Genomic DNA, 22081 nt, shown 5'->3' on the forward strand with positions numbered 1-22081 from the left:
GCTACAAACTCACCTTGATTTCCAAGCAAAACGACACGTTAATATCGAGCTATAAATGTCCAACAACCGTCACGTGTCCACAACCTATCAACATATATCATAGTATCATCAAAGACAACTCTATAACCCTACACAAGTTGGTTAAGTAAGTTCAAGTCAAGTCACAACTCACAAACGCTTCAACAACCTTTCCGAGTAGGAATAAAACACTTTGACTCGACATGTCTTAGAATCAAAGGAAGATTCAACCCAAATAAATGTTACTACAAGAAACTAGCCTCTCATACGATTCCAACGATAGGCCATATGACTCGATTGGACTCACGGATCAAAAGTTATAGACGTTTGAAAACTTGTCAAGAAAGCTGCACAAACTCGCGACACGAGTTTATTGGCTAGCGACATGAGCTGAACAACACCTCGCGGCACGAGTTCCCCAGGTCGTGGCACAAGAAAAAGTACTGGTCAAGAGACACCAAAACTTGTGGCACGAGTTTCTGCAGGTCTGCAGAAAAACATGATCCAAACTCGATTTTGACATCCCCAAACACCATTTTGACTTCCAAATCGACCAAGGAACCTTTCTAACTTGTTTTTGAACATTATCAAACATAAATAAATATATTTAGACTCGACCCACTTCACAAACTCGTTTCATTACATCAATTTCGTACCAAAAATCGTTTTTGACCTAAATTGAACCACCAAGAACCCTAATTCGCGTTTTGACTCGATTTGTTACCCGAATTTACTTGAAACCAGTTAGAAACAAGTTATTAAACATAAAATGATGAAGAATGGATGAGTTTCACTTACCAAATCTTCTTCCAAAAGCTTAACCCCAGTTTGACCCAAAAGAGGATGTTCTTGCACTTTTTGATGACTCAAATCTTGATATGATGCAAAAGAGATGTAATAGATGATCTTTTCTAGCACTAATCTAACTTGAAACCATAATATTGGTGTAAGAATCTTAGAGAGAGAGAAAGACATTTGTTTGTGTGTGTTTTGTTCTTGTAAGAAGAAAGAAAGAAGGATAAGAGGGGAGAATGAATGGATGGGTGGTGAGGAGGAGTTGGAAGGGAAGCCGACCTAGATTCCAAAAGGGTAGGCTCCCGCTCCCCTAAATTTGACAAATAGCTAAACGTTAACCCTTTAAATGCCAAAACGAACTCACAAACGTATTTTAACTTAACGTTTCGCTAAAGCTCGCTTATTCGCCCAAGTTTCTACCTTGATTAACAAAATTCATTTAATTTAGTTATTAATTTGATTGTTTTCAAATTGTAAGCATCGATTAGCATGACTAATGATCTCGACACACACACAAGTCCCAAATTGCACGACAAATTGTTCTATATGTACACATTGCACTTAAATGAACCCCAAAAGACTTAAATTATATTACTAACTAGATTGTTAGCCAAGTTGCACAAATAGTCAACGGGTCAAAAGTCACAGTTGTTACAGTTTCAAAAGCTTTGGTGAATAATTACTTTGAGAAAAAAATTGAAGGCATTGCAGCCACCGGCCAACTGGTACATCTGTGGTATTTTGATTTCAGTTAGATTTTGTTGGTGCATTTCTAGGTAACAACATCATTATAGAAGTTTGTTTTAAGTCTATTGAATACGTACTTGTAATAAATGTAAAGTTTTCTCATGTAATAACTCAAACTCATGTTAGTCAAACTCGTGTTGGTCAAGTCGACAACAATATGCATATAATGTTATATTTCCACCGTTTCTCATGAATTATATCATCGTCAAAAACAATTATTTGAGCTATGATACTTTTAACACTGTAAATTCAGAATGTCTAGCTTCTCTGTGATTTTTTCATTAATTTTTACACATCGTTTACTATTTTTGAAAAAAACTTGAACCCAGCAGCTCAAATTTCTTACCCGTTTGCGCAACAGAATGTTGTATACATGTTCATGGCCAAAGCAAGCTTTAAAAAATCCTATGAACTTATTTAAACTTCTAGACATGTGAAATATACTACACAAAAAGTCCCGAATCTACAAAAATTGGGATTTAAAATGCCATGAACATGGCTAATTTTCAGCTAAAACTCAGATTTGACCATGCTTCTTTCAAACATGCATATACCAAGTTCTACTCAGTATTTTTACATGTTTTCAATGGGAAATTGAACTAGACACGTAAACCTACATTTTCTCTATAGTGATAAACACATGATTTATCCCTTACAAGTGAGCTTCAGTTATTATAAAAACTTGCACAAAAACTGCTTGTAACTGATTAATACCGCTTTAACTAACTGATACCACTTTAAGGATTTTATTAACTATACAACTAGTTTGTACCTCTTCTTCCATACATCACAAATTGGCTGAAATTCTTGTGGATCCAGACAATCGGTCCGCTTCGGCGAGCATCAGAAGCTCAAGACTTTGTCTTACTTTCTCTCGATTTTCTGCTGAGGTTGGATCGATTGCTTCGACTAAACACTTTACGGCTAACAACAGTGAACCGTGAGAAATATCCAAAAAGGGTAAACCGTACGACTCTCTAAATCCAAGCGCTGTGGAATCAAGCAACATTGTCTCATCTTGGGAAAGTGTCATCTCCCACAATTTCCCATCACGGCCCACTTTGTAACCCATGAAATAATAATCGCATGTTTAGATTTTCAGGGGAGGTTGCAATGGAATCCCTTGATGATCGTCACCAACGTCCACAACCTCTACATATGTCAAGTCAATGTTAGCCAAACTTTTATTGCTAAGTTTCTTAGTGGATTCATCTATGGTGGGTTTGCTTCTCTTTATGCTGATGAGTGAGTGAACAAATGCACTGTAAATTTCCTTTAAACCGGGTTTTCCTATTTGTGAAGCGTAAGCTTTCTCGTAATCTCATGGGTCGTCTACCTTTATTTCGGGTTAGGGTTTTGGGATGTTTTTTTCTAGCTTAACTTATTTATCTTTTTGGGTGCCATGAGTGGTATGAAGAAAAAAAGAAAAAAAGAAGTGTTGATACACAAAGAAAGAGTGATAAAGAAAATAAGCTAGTAGTGATTCAAAGAGATATATTTGGTATATACATACATGTATATGATACATATATATATATATATATGTATGAAATGTTTGGGTAGTTAGGGTTTTTTAATAAATCCATTAAATTATGGCAGAAGCCAGCATGCGTATAGCATATAGATTTGATGAATGATAGAGAGAGGGAAAAATATGTAGATGATTCCAAATCAATGCCTGTTTTCATGGAGAAAGAAAAAAATTAAGAAAAAAAAGAAAGAAGTGCAATGGTGAAGAAAAGAAACTAGTAGTGATCGAAAGAGATATATGTGATATATATACATACATGTATATGTGTATGAGATGTTTGGGTAGTTAGTTCTTTTTAATATATCTATTAAATTATGGCAGGAGCCAGCATGCATATAGCGTATCGATTTGACGAATGAAAGAGAGAGAGGAAAAATATGAAGTAAATCCCAAACCAATGCCTGTTTTCATGGAGAAAGAAAGAAATGATAAAACAAAGAAAGAAGTGCAGTGGTGAAGAAAAGATTTTAGTAGTGATCGAAAGAGATATATGTGATATATACATACATATATACATATGTGTATGAAATGTTTAAATAGTTAGGGTTTTTTAATATATCCATTAACTTATGACAGGAGCCAACACACGTATAGTGTATAAATGCGATGAATGAAAGAGATATGGAGAGTTATGGAGTAAATTCCAAATCAATGTTTGTTTTCAAAATTAAAAGTGTCATACTTTTTTAAATGATCATCATGGAAAAGTATCACATATTTCTATTTTGTATCTTGGAAACAAAATTGAAATTTCTCCGTTGGATAAATAGACTCTTTGGCCTAAATCAAAAATATGCAATATGCATGTTTACATTTTTAATAACTTCATAGTTTATAGTTTAGTATTGAATTGAACAAAAATCGATCTAAGGTTCTCAACTATCATATATTTTAAATATGACGTACAAGACATATACTTATGTCGATATTCATTATTATTTTTAATTGAAGGATATTATAATCTTACCCCCTTAAAAAAGTTCGTCCTCGAATTTAGCACATGGCTAATGTGACGAGAATATTAAGCCTTCTTAATTTCAAGGAACTAATTATTTTATTTAGTGATCACGATATTTTTTCCAGAATGGTATCAGAGTAGGAGTTCTTTCCAGTAGTTAGGGGCGTTACAGAATGGTATCAGAGCAAAGGTTCTTTCTTGTAGAAACTTAAGACCTAAGTTGTGGTATGTGAGATTGGGTAGTCTCTTGGTTAGGTATTTCTTTCGATGTTTAGGATGACACTTTTAGGAAGATGGAGTTGTAATATCATATAAAATTTACAACACTAAAATGTGATAATACATACGCAGGCTAAGGGGTTCCCGCTGATTTACTCTTTTTTAAATTTACATATTTTGATAGAAATATTATGAAATTAAAATTGAATTTCATTTTTTAAATGGTTTGGTTATTCAAAAACAAAGAAATCTCTTATTGTTGGAATGTAAACTCCTTAATCGATGAAATCTTGTCCTTGGGGCGCAAAACAAAATTTCATTTCGTACTAATCTTTAAAAAATTAAAACATGGAAATATATATTGTTAAGCCTTTTAAGTCCATTCTTATCTTAAGCCTGCTAACCTTTCAACTCCCACATTCATCGGGCGCCAAAATCAAATTAAACTTCTAATGTCCATCTCTAATACATTTGATTTTCATTTTCATCTCGCCCAAATTCCAAATACATCTAATTATTTCCTAGTATTTAAGAATGGTTATTCCAATAAATTTTAACATGGATTGCTGGAATGAGATCGACTCAAGAATGATTGACCTAATCAGTGAAAAACAACAAATATATTTAGGTTTAATCTAAGTAATGATTTTTCTATATTTGAACTAAAGGTACTCTTAGTGTTGTAAATTATGTATTTCTACCCAATATTGTTGTGGCAAAGAGTGTCATGGAATTATTATGCATTTTCAAGAGAAAGCTAAGGTAGATATAGATTTTTACTTTGCAATAGACCAGAACACTGATGGGACATCTAAAAGTGTATTTTGGGCTGATGGTAGATCAAAATCAGCTTATAATCAGTTTGGTGATGTTGTTGTTTTTGATGTAACTTACAAAATGAATACGTTTAGCTTGCCATTTGCTCCGTTTGTTGGGGTTAACCACCATGGACAAACTATTTTGTTTGGAGCAACAATATTGTAAAATGAAACTAGGGTAACATTTACATGGTTGTTCAAAAATTTTCGGGAATGCATGTATGATTGGCCACCTATTTCAATCATAACCGACCAAGATATGGCTATAGGTAAAACAATTCAAAAGGTGTTTCCTAATACAAGACATTGATTTTGTGCTTGACATTTAAAAAGCATGTTTTAGATCACCTTCAACCATTACGATCTCGATTCTTTTTATTTTCAGGACACATATAATAGGTGGGTAAAAAGCCAAAATATTAATGATTTTGAAGCAGGTTAGGAAGCTTTGAAAAAGAAATATAACATTGATGATAAATCTTGGTTGGGAAAGATGTATAAGTTACGTCACTATTCGGTAAAAGCATTTATGAAAGACACGTCTTTCGCTGGCATGACAAGTAGCGGTTGAAATGAAAGCATTCATTCAATTGTTATACACTTGCCGTACAAGTGGTGGAGTCATTTTCCTTATGTTTCTTTGGAATTGACTACGTGATGGTCTCCACCGTAAAAGATTATGAATATCCTTATTTAAAAATTTAAATGTGAGACTTGGAAAGATTTACGGGTTTAAAGATAAAAAAAGGACTTAATAAACATTAACAGTAAATAAATATGTTGTTAACAGTATATTATATATCCCCTAAAAACATTCCCTCAAATTTCATTTATTTAAATTTAAATTCTTTAGGCGGATTGGATTCAATTTTTTTCAAAAACATTTGGTAAACGCGCCATAAGCCCATAACTATTCGCTTGAAACCAAAACCATTAGCCCAGATATCTGATATTAATAATTAAATTATGGGCTCATAGGCATTGAGCCCATGAAACCAAAACCATCTTGACAAACCCAATATCTCATATTAATATTATTCTACACAAATTCATCACCGTCAAATATTTATCAAAAACCGACCCACATTGCTGTTGCTATTGCTACGCAAGAACATTTTTTCTGTGGCATTCCGTGGACTAATCAACACCTATCAAATCAAAAAACTAAACAAAAATGGCATCCGCAATGTTGAAACGACAATCAATGATTAAGTCAATCGGAGGTCAATCTTGGCGGCGGTTTGCATCAGTTGCAGTTGGGACAGATCTTGTTTCAGCTGCCCCAAATGTTTCTTTACAAAAGGCTAGAACTTGGGATGAGGGTGTTTCTTCAAATTTTTCTACCACCCCTCTTTCTGACATTTTCAAGGTCTGTATCTATATATATATATATATATATATTAATATATTTATTGACGATGAAATGGGTTTCTAAAGATTATAATGGATTTTGTTGTTTGTATATGTTTTCAGGGCAAAAAAGTTGTGATTTTTGGGCTTCCTGTAAGTTTTTGTTTATTCCTTTTTTGATTAAATTAGCTTTGTTTTTTATATTATTTTTGGTTCAGTTGTGATATATGGAATTAGGAAGGAATAGGTAACTAGAATTATTATACTTTCTGAAAGTTAGCCACTTTTTTTTGTTCATAGTTATAATATTTGGGGATAATAGTTATAGGCTTTTTTGTTGACATGTAGGATTTAGTGAGCATTTTTTACATTGAAATATTTTACATATAAAAAAGAACTCCCCTGTCGCAAAATGAGTGTCCACCTTACTATTTTGATAATTGCTTATTACTAAAAGTGAATCGGCATGAATGACTAAGTTTTCCATACTACTCCTAGTCTTAAGTTATTAGTACAAAACTCAAAAATGCTTTTAGTAAACAATAAAAGTGAAATTGTTATTTTAATAGAAAATAAGATGTTTTTTTCTAAAACGTGTGTTTTTTAACGCAGGGAGTTATTAGTACAAAATGTGTGTTTTGTAAAAGCACCCACCTTTGTGTGGCCATGTTAGTCTCTCTTTGTGAGAGCTTTACCAGGTTCAAGTGTGTATTGTTGTGGACTCGGACCTTATGGATTAGTCAGCCATAGGTTGGATACTTGCATACCAATATACCATGATTACCAAAAATGAAATTGTTTGGAAATATCAGCTTATCAGGTAATCTAGTTAAGTTTTATTGCAAGTTACAGATTTTAGGACATGGTTAGTTTTTTCCCACTAGCCAAACTCTCATTGCTATAAATCTCATATCGTTTATTTAATTAAAGGAAAGTTTTGCTTAACGTTACCAATTTCTAGTATGAGCTGTTGTCTGAACTTAGAAAATTGGCATCCCCATGAATGCTGAATGAGTGATATGGAATTAGTTTTCAAATATTTTTGTTTTTGTTAGTAGGTCTCAACGCAAAAAGGTTGCTAGTTATCTTTGTTGGCATATATTTGTCGCCATAGGGTTCCTTTTGGTTTTCTGTATAAAAGCTGAAATTGTTGGATGCTTTGATTATGTTAAGAGTAAAGTCTAGATAAAGCCTACATATTCCAAAATGTAACTTTAGCCCATGCGCTGTTTTAGGTTTCTAGTGTATGATATGCCTTTAGTTGTTAAATTTTCTGTATCTTTTCTTGCATGTAAGTCGAGGTATTATACTTGTATCTTTTTTAAATTGTGGGCAAGAGTTTAAAATATTTTATAGTTTATGGATTAGCATTCATACATTACAATACGTTAAGAAACTGTTATCCACACTTGAGTTACTATGTTCTATACTCGCTTTATTAATTCATCCATACAATGAGCTTACCTTTCTTCTCTTTTTCTCCAAGATAAGTGAGCCAAATGATATGTGAATAAATCAATGCCGTGTTGTAGCTCTTGAGCTCTTCCCATGTGCATTATTGCTTGTTAGATATATATAGAATCAATTACTTCTTTATTTCTTTTAGCCTTTTCCAATTCTGTCATTTTCCCTTGTCTAAGTCTAATTTGATTATCTTCAGTATTTTCTTAATGAAATGTGTCTGTGCTAATTTGTATCAACTTTTGTTCTATAGAATACTTCGTGTTTTATTCTCTCTTTAAAGTTTACCATTAAGATTCTCTCGAGCCAAGTCCGACTTTGATCCGTATGAGATTATAACTGTGTTCTGCTGTACTGTATCTGTATGTTGGCGTGTTGTCAAAAACTCAAAATGTATTCAGATATCTAATACTTGGCAACGCTTGGGTAATTTTAAAGGATATGTTTTAGTGAAGACAAACTGATCCACGACTGACATTTACAGATTTTAGATTAACAAGTCGTCAAGAACCAAAATATATTTCATCGAGTGCAACTTTACTGTGCTAATATGTCGAGATAGTTGCTATAAACTAGTAAACATGTGGCACAGAGTTGTAGTAATAGTATTCTGTATTTCTGTTGTAGTGTAATGGCAATGCTGGCATGCTGATACCAGATACTTTCATTGTTAGTTATATATGTCAAATGTTATCAGGTACCAATTGCTTGGCAACCATTGAGAAATCTTAAAGGATAGACATGTACAGATTTTAGGTTAACTAAACGTCAAAAACTAAAATATTTTATGTCGAGTGTAACTGTACCAGTGGTAATATATTAAGATAGTTGCAATAAACACGTGACACAAAGAAAACATGTTGCTATTTGTCTTGCTTAACGTGTAGTAACATTAGTTTCTTTAGATTTAAAAAGAAAATCTTTGATATTGCTAATATAAGCAAATTGTATGTAAAACTTAAATTTCTTTAGTTGAGAATTGTTACTTGTAGTTATAAATTGCGTAAGAGCAAAGTTATGATATACTTGAAATTCTTCAAGGTATACGTGGTAGGGTTACCAGTTGCAGTTAGAGCACTCATCTATAACTATCATGATAAAAGATAATTTATTTTTACTTTTGGGAATCTCTACATTTGCAGGGGGCATTCACAGGAGTTTGTACTGCTCAGCATGTTCCAAGTTACAAGAAGAACATCGATAAATTCCAGGCTAAGGGTGTAGATTCAGTGATATGTGTATCTGTTAATGATCCGTACACCATGAATGGCTGGGCTGAAAAGCTTGAAGCCAAAGAAGCGGTAAGCTGCTCTCAGTGTCTTGTTTTTTTTTTTCCATCTCGCTAATAACCCTTGAGATTACGCTCGTTATAATTTTCTATCATTGCTTGTGTGATGTTCCAAGAACTAACAATGAAAGTAATGAGGAAAGAAACTGATACATATGTTGTTGATTACAATGTTATAAATAACACGAGGTTATTTTATTGTTACATGGATAACTAATTGCTTTGTTAAATATTAATGCAGATTGAGTTCTACGGAGACTTTGATGGTAAATTCCACAAGAGCTTGGACCTAGAGTTAGATCTCAGCTCTGCTTTGCTTGGGCATCGCTCGACTAGGTATGGGTCTAATTTTTCTAGCTCTTTATATGCAGTACATTTAACTCTATCCATCCTGTAAAAAGGTGTCCACTTATTATTTTCGTTCTTGAGCTAATACTTTATAATCAAATTTCATTTCAAGTTCTATCATTCTGCAACTCATGAAAGTCTTCAGATTAATACAATATCAGTAGTTTGATGAGTGGAATAGATATTTCTGCCTGAATTTTGTATCAATCTTGTTGCACAGTCAGAAAAATGAGAATACTCGTAGGTGGCAACCTCTTTGTTTGATTTGTGTAATGTTTTTGTTCCAATGAGTCAGCTCAAAATTTTAGCTAAAGTTTTAATTCATCAAAGGGGTAGAAGGTCATCCCCTTTGCATGTGGTCGAAAAGATATACTCTGAGCTTCTTTTTTCCCCCTGAAAGGCTTTATATACTCGTTGTTTACAAATGCCATAGACGGTTGACAGTTGTATTCAAAATCATTAGTGTTGTTATTGTAATGGTATAGTTTTTGTGATCATTTTTAACACATTAAACATCTATATCTTTTTACAAATAAATGGACAAAAATGGTTTTGGGTCAACCTCAGCTCATCTTAAGTTGCACTAAATGTACCCATGACTACACAAACCTGATTATCCAATGAGTCCAGTTTGCTGCCAAGACGCATGATATTGTGTCTAGCAGTAAGCCTAATCTTTGTATGCTCCATGTATTTATATCCATGTTTTCAGTTGCAAATATTTTTGCATATTTCTCAGATGGTCAGCATTTGTGGAGGACGGCAAGGTTAAGTCTTTGAATGTGGAAAATGTTCCGTCTGACTTCAAGGTTTCTGGTGGCGAGGTGATTTTGGGGCAGATATAGAATGATGTTTTTGTTAGTTTTACAGTCTAAACTTGGAAAAGGGAACTCCTGAATAATGCAATACATGTATTCGACTGTGCTATATCATCTTTCTTTGTAATTCATGGGATACAACACCCAGTATCACAAATCATAAGTGTAACCATTAGTGAACCAATCCCAGAATGAAGATGTTTTGAACGAATGTTCACCCGTCTTGTGATTTGCTACTTTTGGTGATTGTAGTTGAACTTACAATATGTTGGTTGATATGTCATTTCAAATAGTGCCAGTCAAAATGCCTTTTTGTTATTATTATGTCAGTATATGAAGTTACCATCAACTAAATAAAGCATAGATATTGGTTGCATATATAGCGTAGATTTTATTCATGTTTTGCCTTGCGTGTGCTTAGAGGTGGGGGAAAACCTGAACTCGAAACATAACCTGGGGAAGAAACCCGAATCTGAACCCGGTCAAACCCAGGTTTGACCAAAATTGGTTCTTTGGAAAACCTGGCAATTTGAAATCGGTTTGGGTTTTGGACCGGGTTGAAATGGTTTGGTTTTTGACAACAAATAAAAAAAAAAAAAAAGGGTCCATGTTTGACCTAATACCGGGTTCAAACCAGTTTGAATCGGGTTGGGTTAAAATCTGTTTTTGCCCACCTCTACGTGTGCTCTTTATCAAATTGTAATTGAGTAGCAGTCTTGGGGGCCATGCTAATCCTTTCCTAAAGAGATCCGGGATCAATTGTCGATACAAGGTTAAGCATTTTCAACTTTATTACGAGTCACTTTCAATTTTCATTTTACAAAATCGATCAAATCAACCGAACCCGAAGTCCCGAATTAACTCAAAACCAAGTTCTAAAACGTGGTAAGGTACAATCTAAAACAAGATGATGGTGTACAGTTGGCGGTCAACACCCTTGTTCTGACACGTACGCATGAGAGAGTGACACTGCACCTATGTAACATTGTAGATCATTACAACTTGGTCATACATCCTTTTACATATATAAAAGGTAAGCCAGCCACGTGGTGACCACGTGGCATATAAGCAACACACTTGCACCCTTTTAAATCTTCCCATCGCACCACTTCATATATATTCACTTCACCCATCCATCACGTATGTACTCTTTGTTTCAGTTCAATCTTATATTTATATTTCGTTGGTGGTTTAAGAGAGAAATCAGTCATTTGCTAACATAAAAATGTCGTCAGGAGATAAGCAGTTTCCACCCCAAAAACAAGAGAGACAGCCAGGGAAAGAACATGTCATGGATCCCATCCCACAATTCATCAACCCCAATTACAAACCCGCTGACAAACTCAGAGTAATACTTGTTTATTTCTCTCATTTCATTCTCTTTTTTATTTTTATATTTGAAAAAAATATGTTAGCTAGATTGGTAATTTAATACTACTAATTTGTTTACTATATATCTCTTAATTGGATATATGTACGTATAGGGTAAGGTGGGTTTAGTGACTGGAGGAGATTCGGGAATCGGAAGGGCGGTATGCTATTGCTTTGCAAAAGAAGGTGCAACTGTGGCTTTCACTTATGTAAAAGGTCGTGAAGACAAAGATGCAGCCGACACTTTGAAAATCATCAACGAGGCCAAAACCAAAGATTCAAAAGACCCGATTGCGGTACCCACCGATTTAGGATTTGATAACAACTGCAAAGCGGTTGTGGATGAAGTGGTTGGGAAATATGGGTGCATCGATGTGTTGGTGAACAATGCAGCTGAGCAATACGAGTCCCGTTCGGTTGAAGAAATCGATGAAACTTGGCTTGATAGGGTCTTTAGAACCAATATTTACTCCCACTTCTTCTTAACAAGGTAACCAATTAACACAAAGTTCCGTTCCTTCTAATTAACCATATTTTTATACTCACTCGTGAATAAACTTTAAAAACATGTGGTCTGATACAAAAATGATTTTTGGAAATATATATGTATATAGGCATGCATTGAAGCACATGAAAGAAGGAAGCAGCATCATTTGTACAACATCGGTTAATGCCTACAAAGGAAACGCCACATTGTTGGACTACACTTCTACAAAGGGAGCCATTGTGTCCTTCATTAGAGCTCTTGCATTACAAATGGCCCCCAGAAAAATCCGAGTGAATGGAGTTGCACCTGGCCCTGTCTGGACCCCGTTGATACCGTCTTCTTTTACCGAAGACAAGTCTTCCAAGTTCGGGTCCGAGTGCCCGATGAAGAGAGCCGGGCAGCCGTATGAGATTGCACCGTCTTTTGTGTTTTTGGCTTGTGATGACGACTCGTCTTACTTTACGGGCCAAGTCCTCCACCCCAATGGTACATTTTTGTCACTAGTAGTAGTTTTTTGACATTTTGTAATTTTTTTTTAATACTATTTTTATGTGTTTTGGTTGATTGTGATCAATTTTTGCATTTTGTTTTTGGCTTGTATATATGCAGGTGGCATGGTTGTGAATGCTTGAAGGAAGCTGTTTGCAAGTGGGGGATTATGAGCTTTAAATTAGGGAGTATGGTTTGAAGTTGTTTTTTGTATGCAAAGGGATGAGATGTTGATATATATAGCTATAAATAAATACGGAGTATATATTATGTATATGCATGTATAACATACATATCTATGTATGAATAAAAATGTGATGTTTGGCAATTGTCTTGGTATCATACTATCATAGTTACTTGTATCTGCGCGCTGCTCCATGATGAAGTATATGTTGACTTCTATTTTGTCATTTTATTTCATGTCTAGGGATCAACTTAAGAAACATTTTCAATTATTTACTGTTAAACGTTTTTTTTTTTTTTTTTTTTAATAAATATTTGTAACGGACGTGCTCTAGAGCACGTAATTCTGTTTTAGAGTACATGCTAAGGCTTTATCGTTATACATTGAGATTTTTCCGAATGTTCGAGTAATAGTCACAAGGTAAGTAATTAAGTAATTACTTTGAAACTTAGTTACGGTTTCCACAAAGGAGGATGCTTGGAGAGAGGAGGATGATAGTTATTTTTCTCTTTTTTCATTAATTTTTTTTTTCCATATGTTTGTGACCCTGTGTTGTTAAAACTGTGAAGTCATCTGGATAGTTCTAGGCTGATGAAGTTGTAAAAGATGCAATGAAAGTGGTATATGTGCACTATGCCTAAGTTGTAGTAATATGTAAAAGGGATTGGTACAAGTATCTTGTCCCTAAGTTGTTGTAATATGTATGTTGGTTTTAATATATAGAGAAAGTCAATTAAATATTGGGATTTACTCCTACTAACAATGTATTTCACCAAAGAAGTAAAGTCAGTTTTGGATCTTTTTTGGTGTGATTTATAGAAGTTTTGGATGAATAGATATTTTCTCTAGGTGCTTGCAAACAAGATGGTCGATAAAATCTTTTGCAAATAACTTCACCATCACCAAATGGCCGCGGTTGATCATAAACTTTTATACTCTGGTCACAAAATTTAAAGATTTTATTCATGATTTGGTCACAATAATTGGAGAGTTTGCTTTTACACGAAACATCACACTTATACCTAATTATTTACTTAAAAGCTGTGTCTTAATTTTGACATCACCATTCAAAAAAGAAAAAACAATACCTGCTAGGACTTGGATTGAATCAATATTTTCTTGTTTCACCTTTAGCAACTGTATTTTCATATCATAGTTTGACAAGTTCAAATGAATGACTGAACGTTTTATTTAGAGGAAGTGATATTCACATCATTTTTTTTATTAATATACCACAGCTGCTGTATATTACCGGCTTATACAGTGAGCTTTACAATGTATACATGGTGGCACATTAATTAAAAACTTTACAATACATGGTGGCACATTAATTAAAAACGATTGTACAAATATCATTTTTCTTTATTTAGTGGATGAAGAGGATGCAGTTTATTATGATAACCATGGACCAGAATGGAAGCATTTCAAGCTGGGAACTTTATATTTGCACTTTGAAGTTGGAATCATTACATAAATTTGGTGCTTCTATAATTTGCATCCAGACATTGAAACCCTAAAAAGATTACCGACAATCCAAATACCAGGTACATTTGATTGAAGATATTCTTTTTCCAGATTCCAATACAGATTTTGTGGCAAGTTTTTTAACAAAACAATGACCGCCTTAAAGACCACTCAATATGTATAACTTGCTCACCAAAATACAATATAAACATTTCAAACAAAACTACCTGTGTAAATCATAAAAAGAAAACATATATGTGAAAAAAAGATCTTTTACAAAAGATTATATAAGCTATAAAAGCATTGATTTTACACTTGCATCTTCAGTGCAGTGTATACTCTTTGTATTCCCACATCCAAAACAACATGGAAACGCTGTATTTGCCAGATTTACCGCGGAGATGAAATTGCACCTCCAAATGGTGATCACCAAGGGAAAAGAGATATGGACTGTGACATGCTGAACACCAAGCATTTTGAGCTGCGGTGCTTAAAGATGCTTAGTTTGCCGCCTCGATGGCCCTCCAGGAAAGAGCTTCATTACCCATCCAAGAACTCTTTCCACCACCTACCCAGTAAAAAAAATAGTTTAACATATGTGGCGATGAAGTCTATCGTACCTACAGACCTACAGTCTACAAGTTGTGAAATGGGCAGATCATTGGACAAGCTGGGCAAAAGGCCAAAAATGTATTTATAAGTGGGCTGGGCCTTGTTTTGACTCAATACTTGTGTCCCAAAAAACATCTTTTTATGATAAATTAATGTGCCATTTATGATTCGAACTTTTTAATAAAGTGATCTGGGTGGTTTTTTGGATTTAAAATACACTTTGGCAAAATCAACCTCTTCCAGCCTCTCCTAGTAATAAAGTAGACCTGATTGTTCAAATTATAAGTAACTAAATGTTTGCTACAACCACATGTAACTATATATATTTGTAACAGAAGGCAGTGTGTATGTACCTCATCACCTTCATCGGCATAGGGAGTATTGTCTAACATAGTACGAGGAGGAGACTTTCTTGCAGAATTATTATCGCTCGCCATACTCTGAGAAGTCAACAACTCTAATCTTTGTGTTTGAACTTCAAGTTTCTGGGATAATTCCTTGTTCAAACTCTTCAAAAAAAAAAAAAAAGATAGATTAATTATTTGTGGAGCACAACATGCCAGCACATATGATATGATGCTGTGTTAATCGTATATATTCAATAGGGTGCATTGCTTCTTCAAAACTCGTACAGGAGATGCATAAGCATGGTTTTTGATACCCCCAGCACACTTTCATGGCAATATATTTCACAGATTAGCAATAGAAAACATCCATTTTTGTGTCTTTATAAACATAATATAAAGACTACATAAAAGAACAGATTGAAGATACAGCTATCCATGTGTACATTCAGAAAAACATGAAGATCTGACCCATGTATCCTATGTATCAAAACATACCTTCAACTTGGAACTTAGAGATGATTCGGTAGACAACGCTTGCACCAACTCCTCTTTTTCCAATGTTAACTGGAACCAGACAAACATAAGAGCATTAGTCAGTTGGATCACAAGCAATTTTTTGTATGATCACGGATAGAACCTTTTACGGAGACTACCTCAGATATTAATGTGTTTATATTCTGAATCGTTCTCATTTGATCTGAAGGTATACTAGAAGAGGAAACTTCAAGACCAAAATTCCTAATTAGTGAGGTACTGGAGGCATCACTTTGACCAACAGTAGCTTGTGTTGCAAAGTTTGTGGTACCAGGTAAAGCATCTTCACTTTCATCTACTGAATCAAGAATGATAAAAAGATGCAAGTTTAGGTGTGAAGGAGATACTACTAGGTAATATAAGATTTCTATAATATCTTGTACAATAATTTTTCCTAAATATTATTTAGTATATTTACTACTTTTTCTGTATTCTATAATAGATTACTTAATAACATACCAAGATCATCTGTAGAAGTTGATGCTTCCTTTCTAGAGGTTGGACTCTTCTTTGGATCAACCAAATTCCTAGTTGTAGGAGCTTTCAACAATTTGGACTGCATTAGCTTCTTCTCTGGGCAAAAGAGTAACAAGAAAATCAGCTGAACTCATGAACATCTCAACTAATGATGAAAACTATAATTGTCTATAAATCTAATCTTCGGAATCACAGCATGCAATTGAGATGATAATCCCACAGAGCAAGGATATCATAATGATAGATCTAAATTCTAGTGGCAACAATGTATGCATCACAAATGAACATAATATTCCAAGTTTCAACATGATACAGCCATGTGGTTATTATCATTTGTCAAAGCAATAACTGTTGAGAAACACAATGTTGTCTCCTCACTAATTTGACTCTCAAAATTATAACCAGTATATCAGTAGCCTAACAGTTATACATATAAAACAAAGGTCAAAAATCATTTCTGATGTGACCAAAAGCAAATGACACGAACTTAAACCCTATCAAGTGTAAAAAATACGACCAATCCTGGTTATTGAGAAATTAACTAAAACCCTGAATATTTAGATAAATACATTATGGATCACGTATTTTGATACTTCGGTGTGTGATAACAAGTAACCACCATCCAAGGTAACCTTCTATACAAAATAAAAATTATACAATTCCTCGCTTTTCATAATCATCTAACACAAAAATAAGCAGTGAACAAACATTTGAAGTATCAATCGTCTACCATGGTACTCTTAAGATATTTTATTATGTTATGTATTGAAAAGATAAACCTAAGTTCAATTACACTGTATCTCAAAAGGTGATCATCATTTAATTGGTTATGTAAGTCTTAAAATCATTTGACTTGTTTGGTCTATCTGTTTCATTGACTTGAGGTTCTTTCAATGTAAAATGGTGAGAAGTAAACAAGTAAAAATACCTTCTTGTAGAGCTTCAATTGTAGACTGCCGATCTTGAAGATCCTTCTCCAGGCTAGATATTCTTCTCCTGGAGATTTTATAAATACGAACTTTCAAATCTAACGGAATGGCAATAAAACAATAGGGAGGTTCAGACTAAGCCAATCTATTTCACAGAGAAAAAAATATCTGTTTGCTTATAAGGCATGAATGAAAGATATGATATTGCTTTATTTCTGATTCCTCAAATAGTATTATATTACTTATGTAAATCCTACTTAGAAAATATATATTATCAAAATTACAATAACAGAATAGTACTTTAAAGTCTTAAGCTCAGACCGTACTTCTGTGAGGACATTTCAGCTTCCAAGTTTTCCAACTGTCTCTGTAGTTTAAGCTCATTAGACCTCAGTCTGAGTGCCTACAAAAGAAAGACATTTGCTAAAGAACTAGCATAGACAGGCCAAATAAAGATATGCCATTTTAACTCATTTACTTATAAATTATTCACTCAAATTATGTTTATCTCCGATGAGTCAGATAAAAAATAACTTGCAGGGATAAACATCTAAAGTCACCCAAGGCATACCTTTCATGCAGAGAACCTGTAGAACCAATGAATCTTTTCAAAACAGACTACTGTGGAAATGATATAAAATATGCAATCATTACTTACTAACTCCATCTGGACATGTGTTCATGGCCCAATATTTTGACCCATACGGCCATACCAAAAGGTTACTCATTTTGAATCAAACACGTTTTGACCCGTCAGCTAACCAGCGGGGACCCACCCATTTTGCTACCTATATAAAGTATTTTCATAAGACACCTCGGGTTTGTACTTTGTAGTACCTTCTCTTCTAATTCAATAACCTCAGAAGCCAATAACTTGGCACGTTCATCAGCTGCATTACATTCTAACTGTGCATTCCCATACTCAGTCCTTACAGCCTCAAGTTCCACCTAGTCACATAACACAAATGAGGAAAAAAGGACATGGAAATACATAAGCTATCAAAACAAAACATGTGGCAGTAACTTATAGATATTCAGCTTGGAGGATTAATGTCACAAAATCACAACTGGTACAGAATCTAGTATAAAATACTAACCAGCTGAGTCTTAATTTCATTTTGCAATATCTCCATATCAGCCTTTAATTGGTTGACAATACTTCCCTGCAAAAGATCAAGAGATAAACATAGATGAAAAATTTATTGGAACCATAAAACCTTACCAAGATGAAGGCATGCTTAGAATTGGGAAAACTCAGAAAAACCATGTCAAGACAATATTTCCTACCTGTTGGTTGTAAGTATCTGTAAGTGCTGAGTTTTCGGTGGCTAAAGACTCCGCAAGAACTCGAGACGCCTCAAGAGCTCTTTGCAAAGAGAACTTATCTTGTGTCAAGTCTTCAATATGCTGCTCAAAGAAGTTGAAATTAAAGCAAGGAATTTCAAATATGTAGCAAAGAAAACAAGTTAGCAATTCATATAATACTGAACCATGCACACAGCCACAAAACCTTCTCAGACAAGTTACATAACTATAAATCAGGTGAAGAGTTGCTAATAGAAATTAGTAAGCAAAGATATACAACCTGTTCTAAAGCAGCAAAATCTTCATTCTGTTTGGTAGAATTGAAATTGTTACTCCTTGACATATCAAAGTCATACATACCCTGCCTAGAAAGGTCATCACCGACATTAGCAACAGAAGAGTTCATGAAACTTTGAACGTTAGATGAAACAGGAGCATCCATAGGATGAACTTTTGAACCGAATGGGTGAGCTTTATCTGTCTCCGCATCTGAAAGAGAATTTGAAGAATTTCTAGACATGGGAATAGAATGCAAGAAAGATGGACGAGATCTTCTTCCAGCTAAGCTGGGTAATGTGGATGTCTTATTATATGTGGGTATCGCTTCAGATCTGAAGCTTGTAGATATAGACTCAGGTGACCATGCAGATGAACTGCTTTCAGTGGCTGGGCGATCAACAAGGTTCTTATTGTTCCAATCATCCGCTGAAAACACCGGGGTATAGCGATTATCCAGCATACCTTGTATTGTTTTCCTGGCTTCAGAGGAAGAATCTGAAAGTTGAAGAAATGGTAAAAGTAAACACTACATAAATTTACTACAGGTGGCAAGATGGACAAGTCAGGTAGGTTAAATAGCAGGTAACACTAGGCACCTTTTGTCTAAAAGATGTACACTTCCACAAATAGTTAACTAGGACTACAAAAAGTATTTCGATAACAAACCAAATTATTGAATTAAAAAGTTAGGAGGCTTTATGCATTACATATACAGTTAAGGCAACTTTCAACTCATTCCCTTTAAAGCTACTTACCCATTGAGATATTAACAACCTGAATTCATGAGCAAATTGACAAAATTTTGCATATTCGTAAAAAGATTAAGAACATAAATTACCTCTGTATGTTGGGCCATTAGCTTGTTGCTCAGCGTGACTTAAGTTGTGTGGGAACGAAGAACCATGAGATCTCTCGGGAGAAGACTCAGTAACTGAGGCTTGAGTGATAACAGGTATTGCAGAGTTATAATTATTTAAATGATCATCACTATTATTTTTAAGGGCATCTTCCTGCCTTCTATTACTAAAATGGTTTATATTGCTACGTATATTATCTTCTGGAAGATGAAGTGCTTTGTTGTTTTCGGGATGCACCCCAGAAGAAGGCATATTCTGGTCCAACTTCCAATCAGTTGAATACGTCTGCACTGGACTTGAAGAAGGTCTACTAGAACTGCTTATAGGATTCACATTGGGTTCGACTTCATGAACATCTATTGTTTCCTGTTCAGTTTTTCCGACATGAGATACTGAACCTGAATCAGATATACCATCAGTTAGCTGAGCAGTATCAGAAACTGTAGGTTTCGTCTCACGAACATCTCCATTAGCAGAAGGGGCAGAATTATTAGATGCAGCTTTTTTGGCTCTCTTCTTACGGAACTCCTCTAGCTGTAAAAGAAAAACAAGCACAGAGCATTGAATAAGCATCATACATATAAACACAACAGAAACGTGACCCGTTGAATGTAATTAAGTGCTTCGATTAGGCACACATTAAGGGGAAGTTTCGAATGTATGCTTTGAAAGTGATTATGTGACATCAAATAATTAGGGAAGGATGATAAGTTGTTACAAAATAGGTCCATGAGGTGTTTAAAGTTGTACTTAAATAAGCAAATGTTGGAGTATTTGGCAAGTTCTGATCACGTAAGGATGAATAAGGGGTAAATTCATAATATTTAGTTAACCATTATCAAATCTTTTCTGTTGCAGCTATCATGAAAGTGATTATCACAAGCTCTTTGACCCCTATTTGAAGCAAAATATGTTTCATCAAACACCAAAAACTGATTATTGTGATTTCAAAATGAAGTAATCAGATAATCAACTCCAAACAGCCACCCAGTGAAAACAAAGGATCATTATCCATCAATTACAACTATGTAGGATACTGATAGATAGCAGAGGATAAAGTAGCTTCTCATAGCAAGATGGTATTGCAACAAATATATAAATGCCAGTAGAAAACACCAAAACAATTCTATGGGCTGGAAAAACGTGCTAACCTCTTTAACATGTCTGTTCGAGAAAAAACCTCTTTAACATGTAAGGCAGTTTATATGAACCTAACAGAGCTAAAGTCGTAAGTCAAAGCTATCAAAAGTGTAATACATTAATGGGTACTTTTAATTCAGGAGAAGGGGCCTAAAAGGCACACATAAAGACCGTAGAGAAGTTGCAAACTTGCAATTGCCTATCAATCATCCACCAAACCTTACTATCCAATCAACAACAACAAATTATCATCTTCTTTTCTAAAAAGTATAGCTGCGTTGAAATGTTGAATAAATCAATTTTGAGTCTAAAAGGCATTACGGTAAATGAAATAAGAACCTGGTACGGTGGTACCTTACAGGTTCCCTATGAAGCTAATGCAGCCATGACCAACCACAACTCGACAAGGATCTCGTTAGCTACTACATAACTACACCCAACATTCTTAGTGAATCTCGACAACCCTTACGTTATGATTCTGAGTTCTGAAACGGCATCACAGTATAACTTTCTTAACATTAATTACAACTGGAATCACTATCGAGTTAAAACAACGTCTCTACGTATAAGACAATCTCATTTCACATATGGCTTAATACAATAAATCACTAACTATTATATCGAAAAGACGACGATTTTCGGATAAACCACCAACCATCTTAGTAAAGCAAGAAACTTGAATCCGATTATACTTCAATTGTGATCAAATAATTATCATTCGATATGAATTACTTTACCTAAGATTATAAAATACCCAAATTTTATAAATTACATTGCACATTTACAATATACACAAAATGCAATATGGAAATTTTATAACAATAACAATAAAAAAAACAAAAAATTTAAAAAGAAAGTTGAAAATTACCTTTTTCTTGCCAGCTTCTAATTGTTGTTGCTTCTTGGTGGAATTTGGTATTATTTGATCCGATGCCATTCAATCACAAAATATTGTTTTGGATCGGAATTTTTGATGGGCTGAAGTTTATATATGTATATCTATACACAAATTAGAATTATTATTGTTTATCTATACAAATTTGGGTGGTTGGGTGGGGTGGGGGGATAAACCCTAATTAAATTAAATTTAAAAAAGAGAAAAACAAAATGCAGAAATTTAAAATGGGCGGGTCGGATCTGATCGGAGAGGGAGAGGGTGGGGCGGTGTCGGATGAGTTTTAGGTGGCAGAATTAGGATCTCTGTGAGTTTCTCTCCCCCTCTGCCGATTTTCGTTTTCTTTTGTTTATTCTATTT

At 34.3% G+C, this 22081-nt stretch overlaps 3 protein-coding genes across 4 annotated transcripts; 2 read left to right on the top strand and 1 right to left on the bottom strand.

Annotated features, from left to right (window-relative positions):
• Positions 1 to 6143: 6143 nt before the first annotated feature.
• LOC122598045 (peroxiredoxin-2F, mitochondrial) lies at positions 6144 to 10562 on the top strand. The gene is made up of 5 exons (XM_043770651.1): positions 6144 to 6455; positions 6560 to 6589; positions 9040 to 9198; positions 9427 to 9521; positions 10273 to 10562. Exons 1-5 carry the CDS (start codon positions 6261 to 6263, stop codon positions 10376 to 10378), a joined length of 585 nt encoding a protein of 194 aa, XP_043626586.1. The 5' UTR covers positions 6144 to 6260; the 3' UTR covers positions 10379 to 10562.
• Positions 10563 to 11576: 1014 nt separating this feature from the next.
• Positions 11577 to 13026, top strand: LOC122598388 (NADPH-dependent aldehyde reductase 1, chloroplastic-like). Its single transcript, XM_043770983.1, has 4 exons — positions 11577 to 11699; positions 11836 to 12212; positions 12337 to 12695; positions 12819 to 13026. The coding sequence occupies exons 1-4, from the start codon at positions 11577 to 11579 to the stop codon at positions 12839 to 12841; spliced, it is 882 nt and encodes a 293-aa protein (XP_043626918.1). The 3' UTR covers positions 12842 to 13026.
• A 1378-nt stretch (positions 13027 to 14404) lies between these two features.
• Positions 14405 to 22081, bottom strand: LOC122596642 (protein BLISTER). 2 transcript variants are annotated; one of them, XM_043769255.1, is made up of 13 exons: positions 21695 to 22081; positions 19668 to 20220; positions 18831 to 19324; positions 18533 to 18652; positions 18343 to 18408; positions 18083 to 18193; positions 17572 to 17648; positions 17245 to 17312; positions 16299 to 16412; positions 15959 to 16134; positions 15801 to 15869; positions 15312 to 15467; positions 14405 to 14914 (listed from the first exon to the last, which is right to left on the bottom strand). In XM_043769255.1, the coding sequence occupies exons 1-13, from the start codon at positions 21761 to 21763 to the stop codon at positions 14837 to 14839; spliced, it is 2151 nt and encodes a 716-aa protein (XP_043625190.1). In that variant the 5' UTR covers positions 21764 to 22081; the 3' UTR covers positions 14405 to 14836. The 2 variants fall into 2 exon arrangements, with proteins under 2 accessions (XP_043625190.1, XP_043625189.1); XM_043769254.1 differs by having other exon boundaries at positions 15959 to 16137; positions 21695 to 22080.

This window comes from Erigeron canadensis, chromosome 4 (genome assembly GCF_010389155.1).
Source record: "Erigeron canadensis isolate Cc75 chromosome 4, C_canadensis_v1, whole genome shotgun sequence".
NCBI lineage: Eukaryota > Viridiplantae > Streptophyta > Magnoliopsida > Asterales > Asteraceae > Erigeron > Erigeron canadensis.

Bases quoted from the DNA above. Each gene is read 5' to 3' on its own strand.
- LOC122598388 (XM_043770983.1), top strand. From the start codon at position 11,577: ATGTCGTCAGGAGATAAGCAGTTTCCACCCCAAAAACAAGAGAGACAG. The intron at 11,700-11,835 runs GTAATACTTGTT...ATGTACGTATAG, and splicing joins AACCCGCTGACAAACTCAGA to GGTAAGGTGGGTTTAGTGAC. The intron at 12,696-12,818 runs GTACATTTTTGT...GTATATATGCAG, and splicing joins CCAAGTCCTCCACCCCAATG to GTGGCATGGTTGTGAATGCT.
- LOC122596642 (XM_043769254.1), bottom strand. From the start codon at position 21,763: ATGGCATCGGATCAAATAATACCAAATTCCACCAAGAAGCAACAACAA. The intron at 16,138-16,298 runs GTATGTTATTAA...TTCTTGATTCAG, and splicing joins AACTTCTACAGATGATCTTG to TAGATGAAAGTGAAGATGCT. The intron at 15,870-15,958 runs GTAGTCTCCGTA...GTCTGGTTCCAG, and splicing joins TAAACACATTAATATCTGAG to TTAACATTGGAAAAAGAGGA.
- LOC122598045 (XM_043770651.1), top strand. From the start codon at position 6,261: ATGGCATCCGCAATGTTGAAACGACAATCAATGATTAAGTCAATCGGA. The intron at 6,456-6,559 runs GTCTGTATCTAT...ATATGTTTTCAG, and splicing joins CTCTTTCTGACATTTTCAAG to GGCAAAAAAGTTGTGATTTT. The intron at 6,590-9,039 runs GTAAGTTTTTGT...CTACATTTGCAG, and splicing joins TTGTGATTTTTGGGCTTCCT to GGGGCATTCACAGGAGTTTG.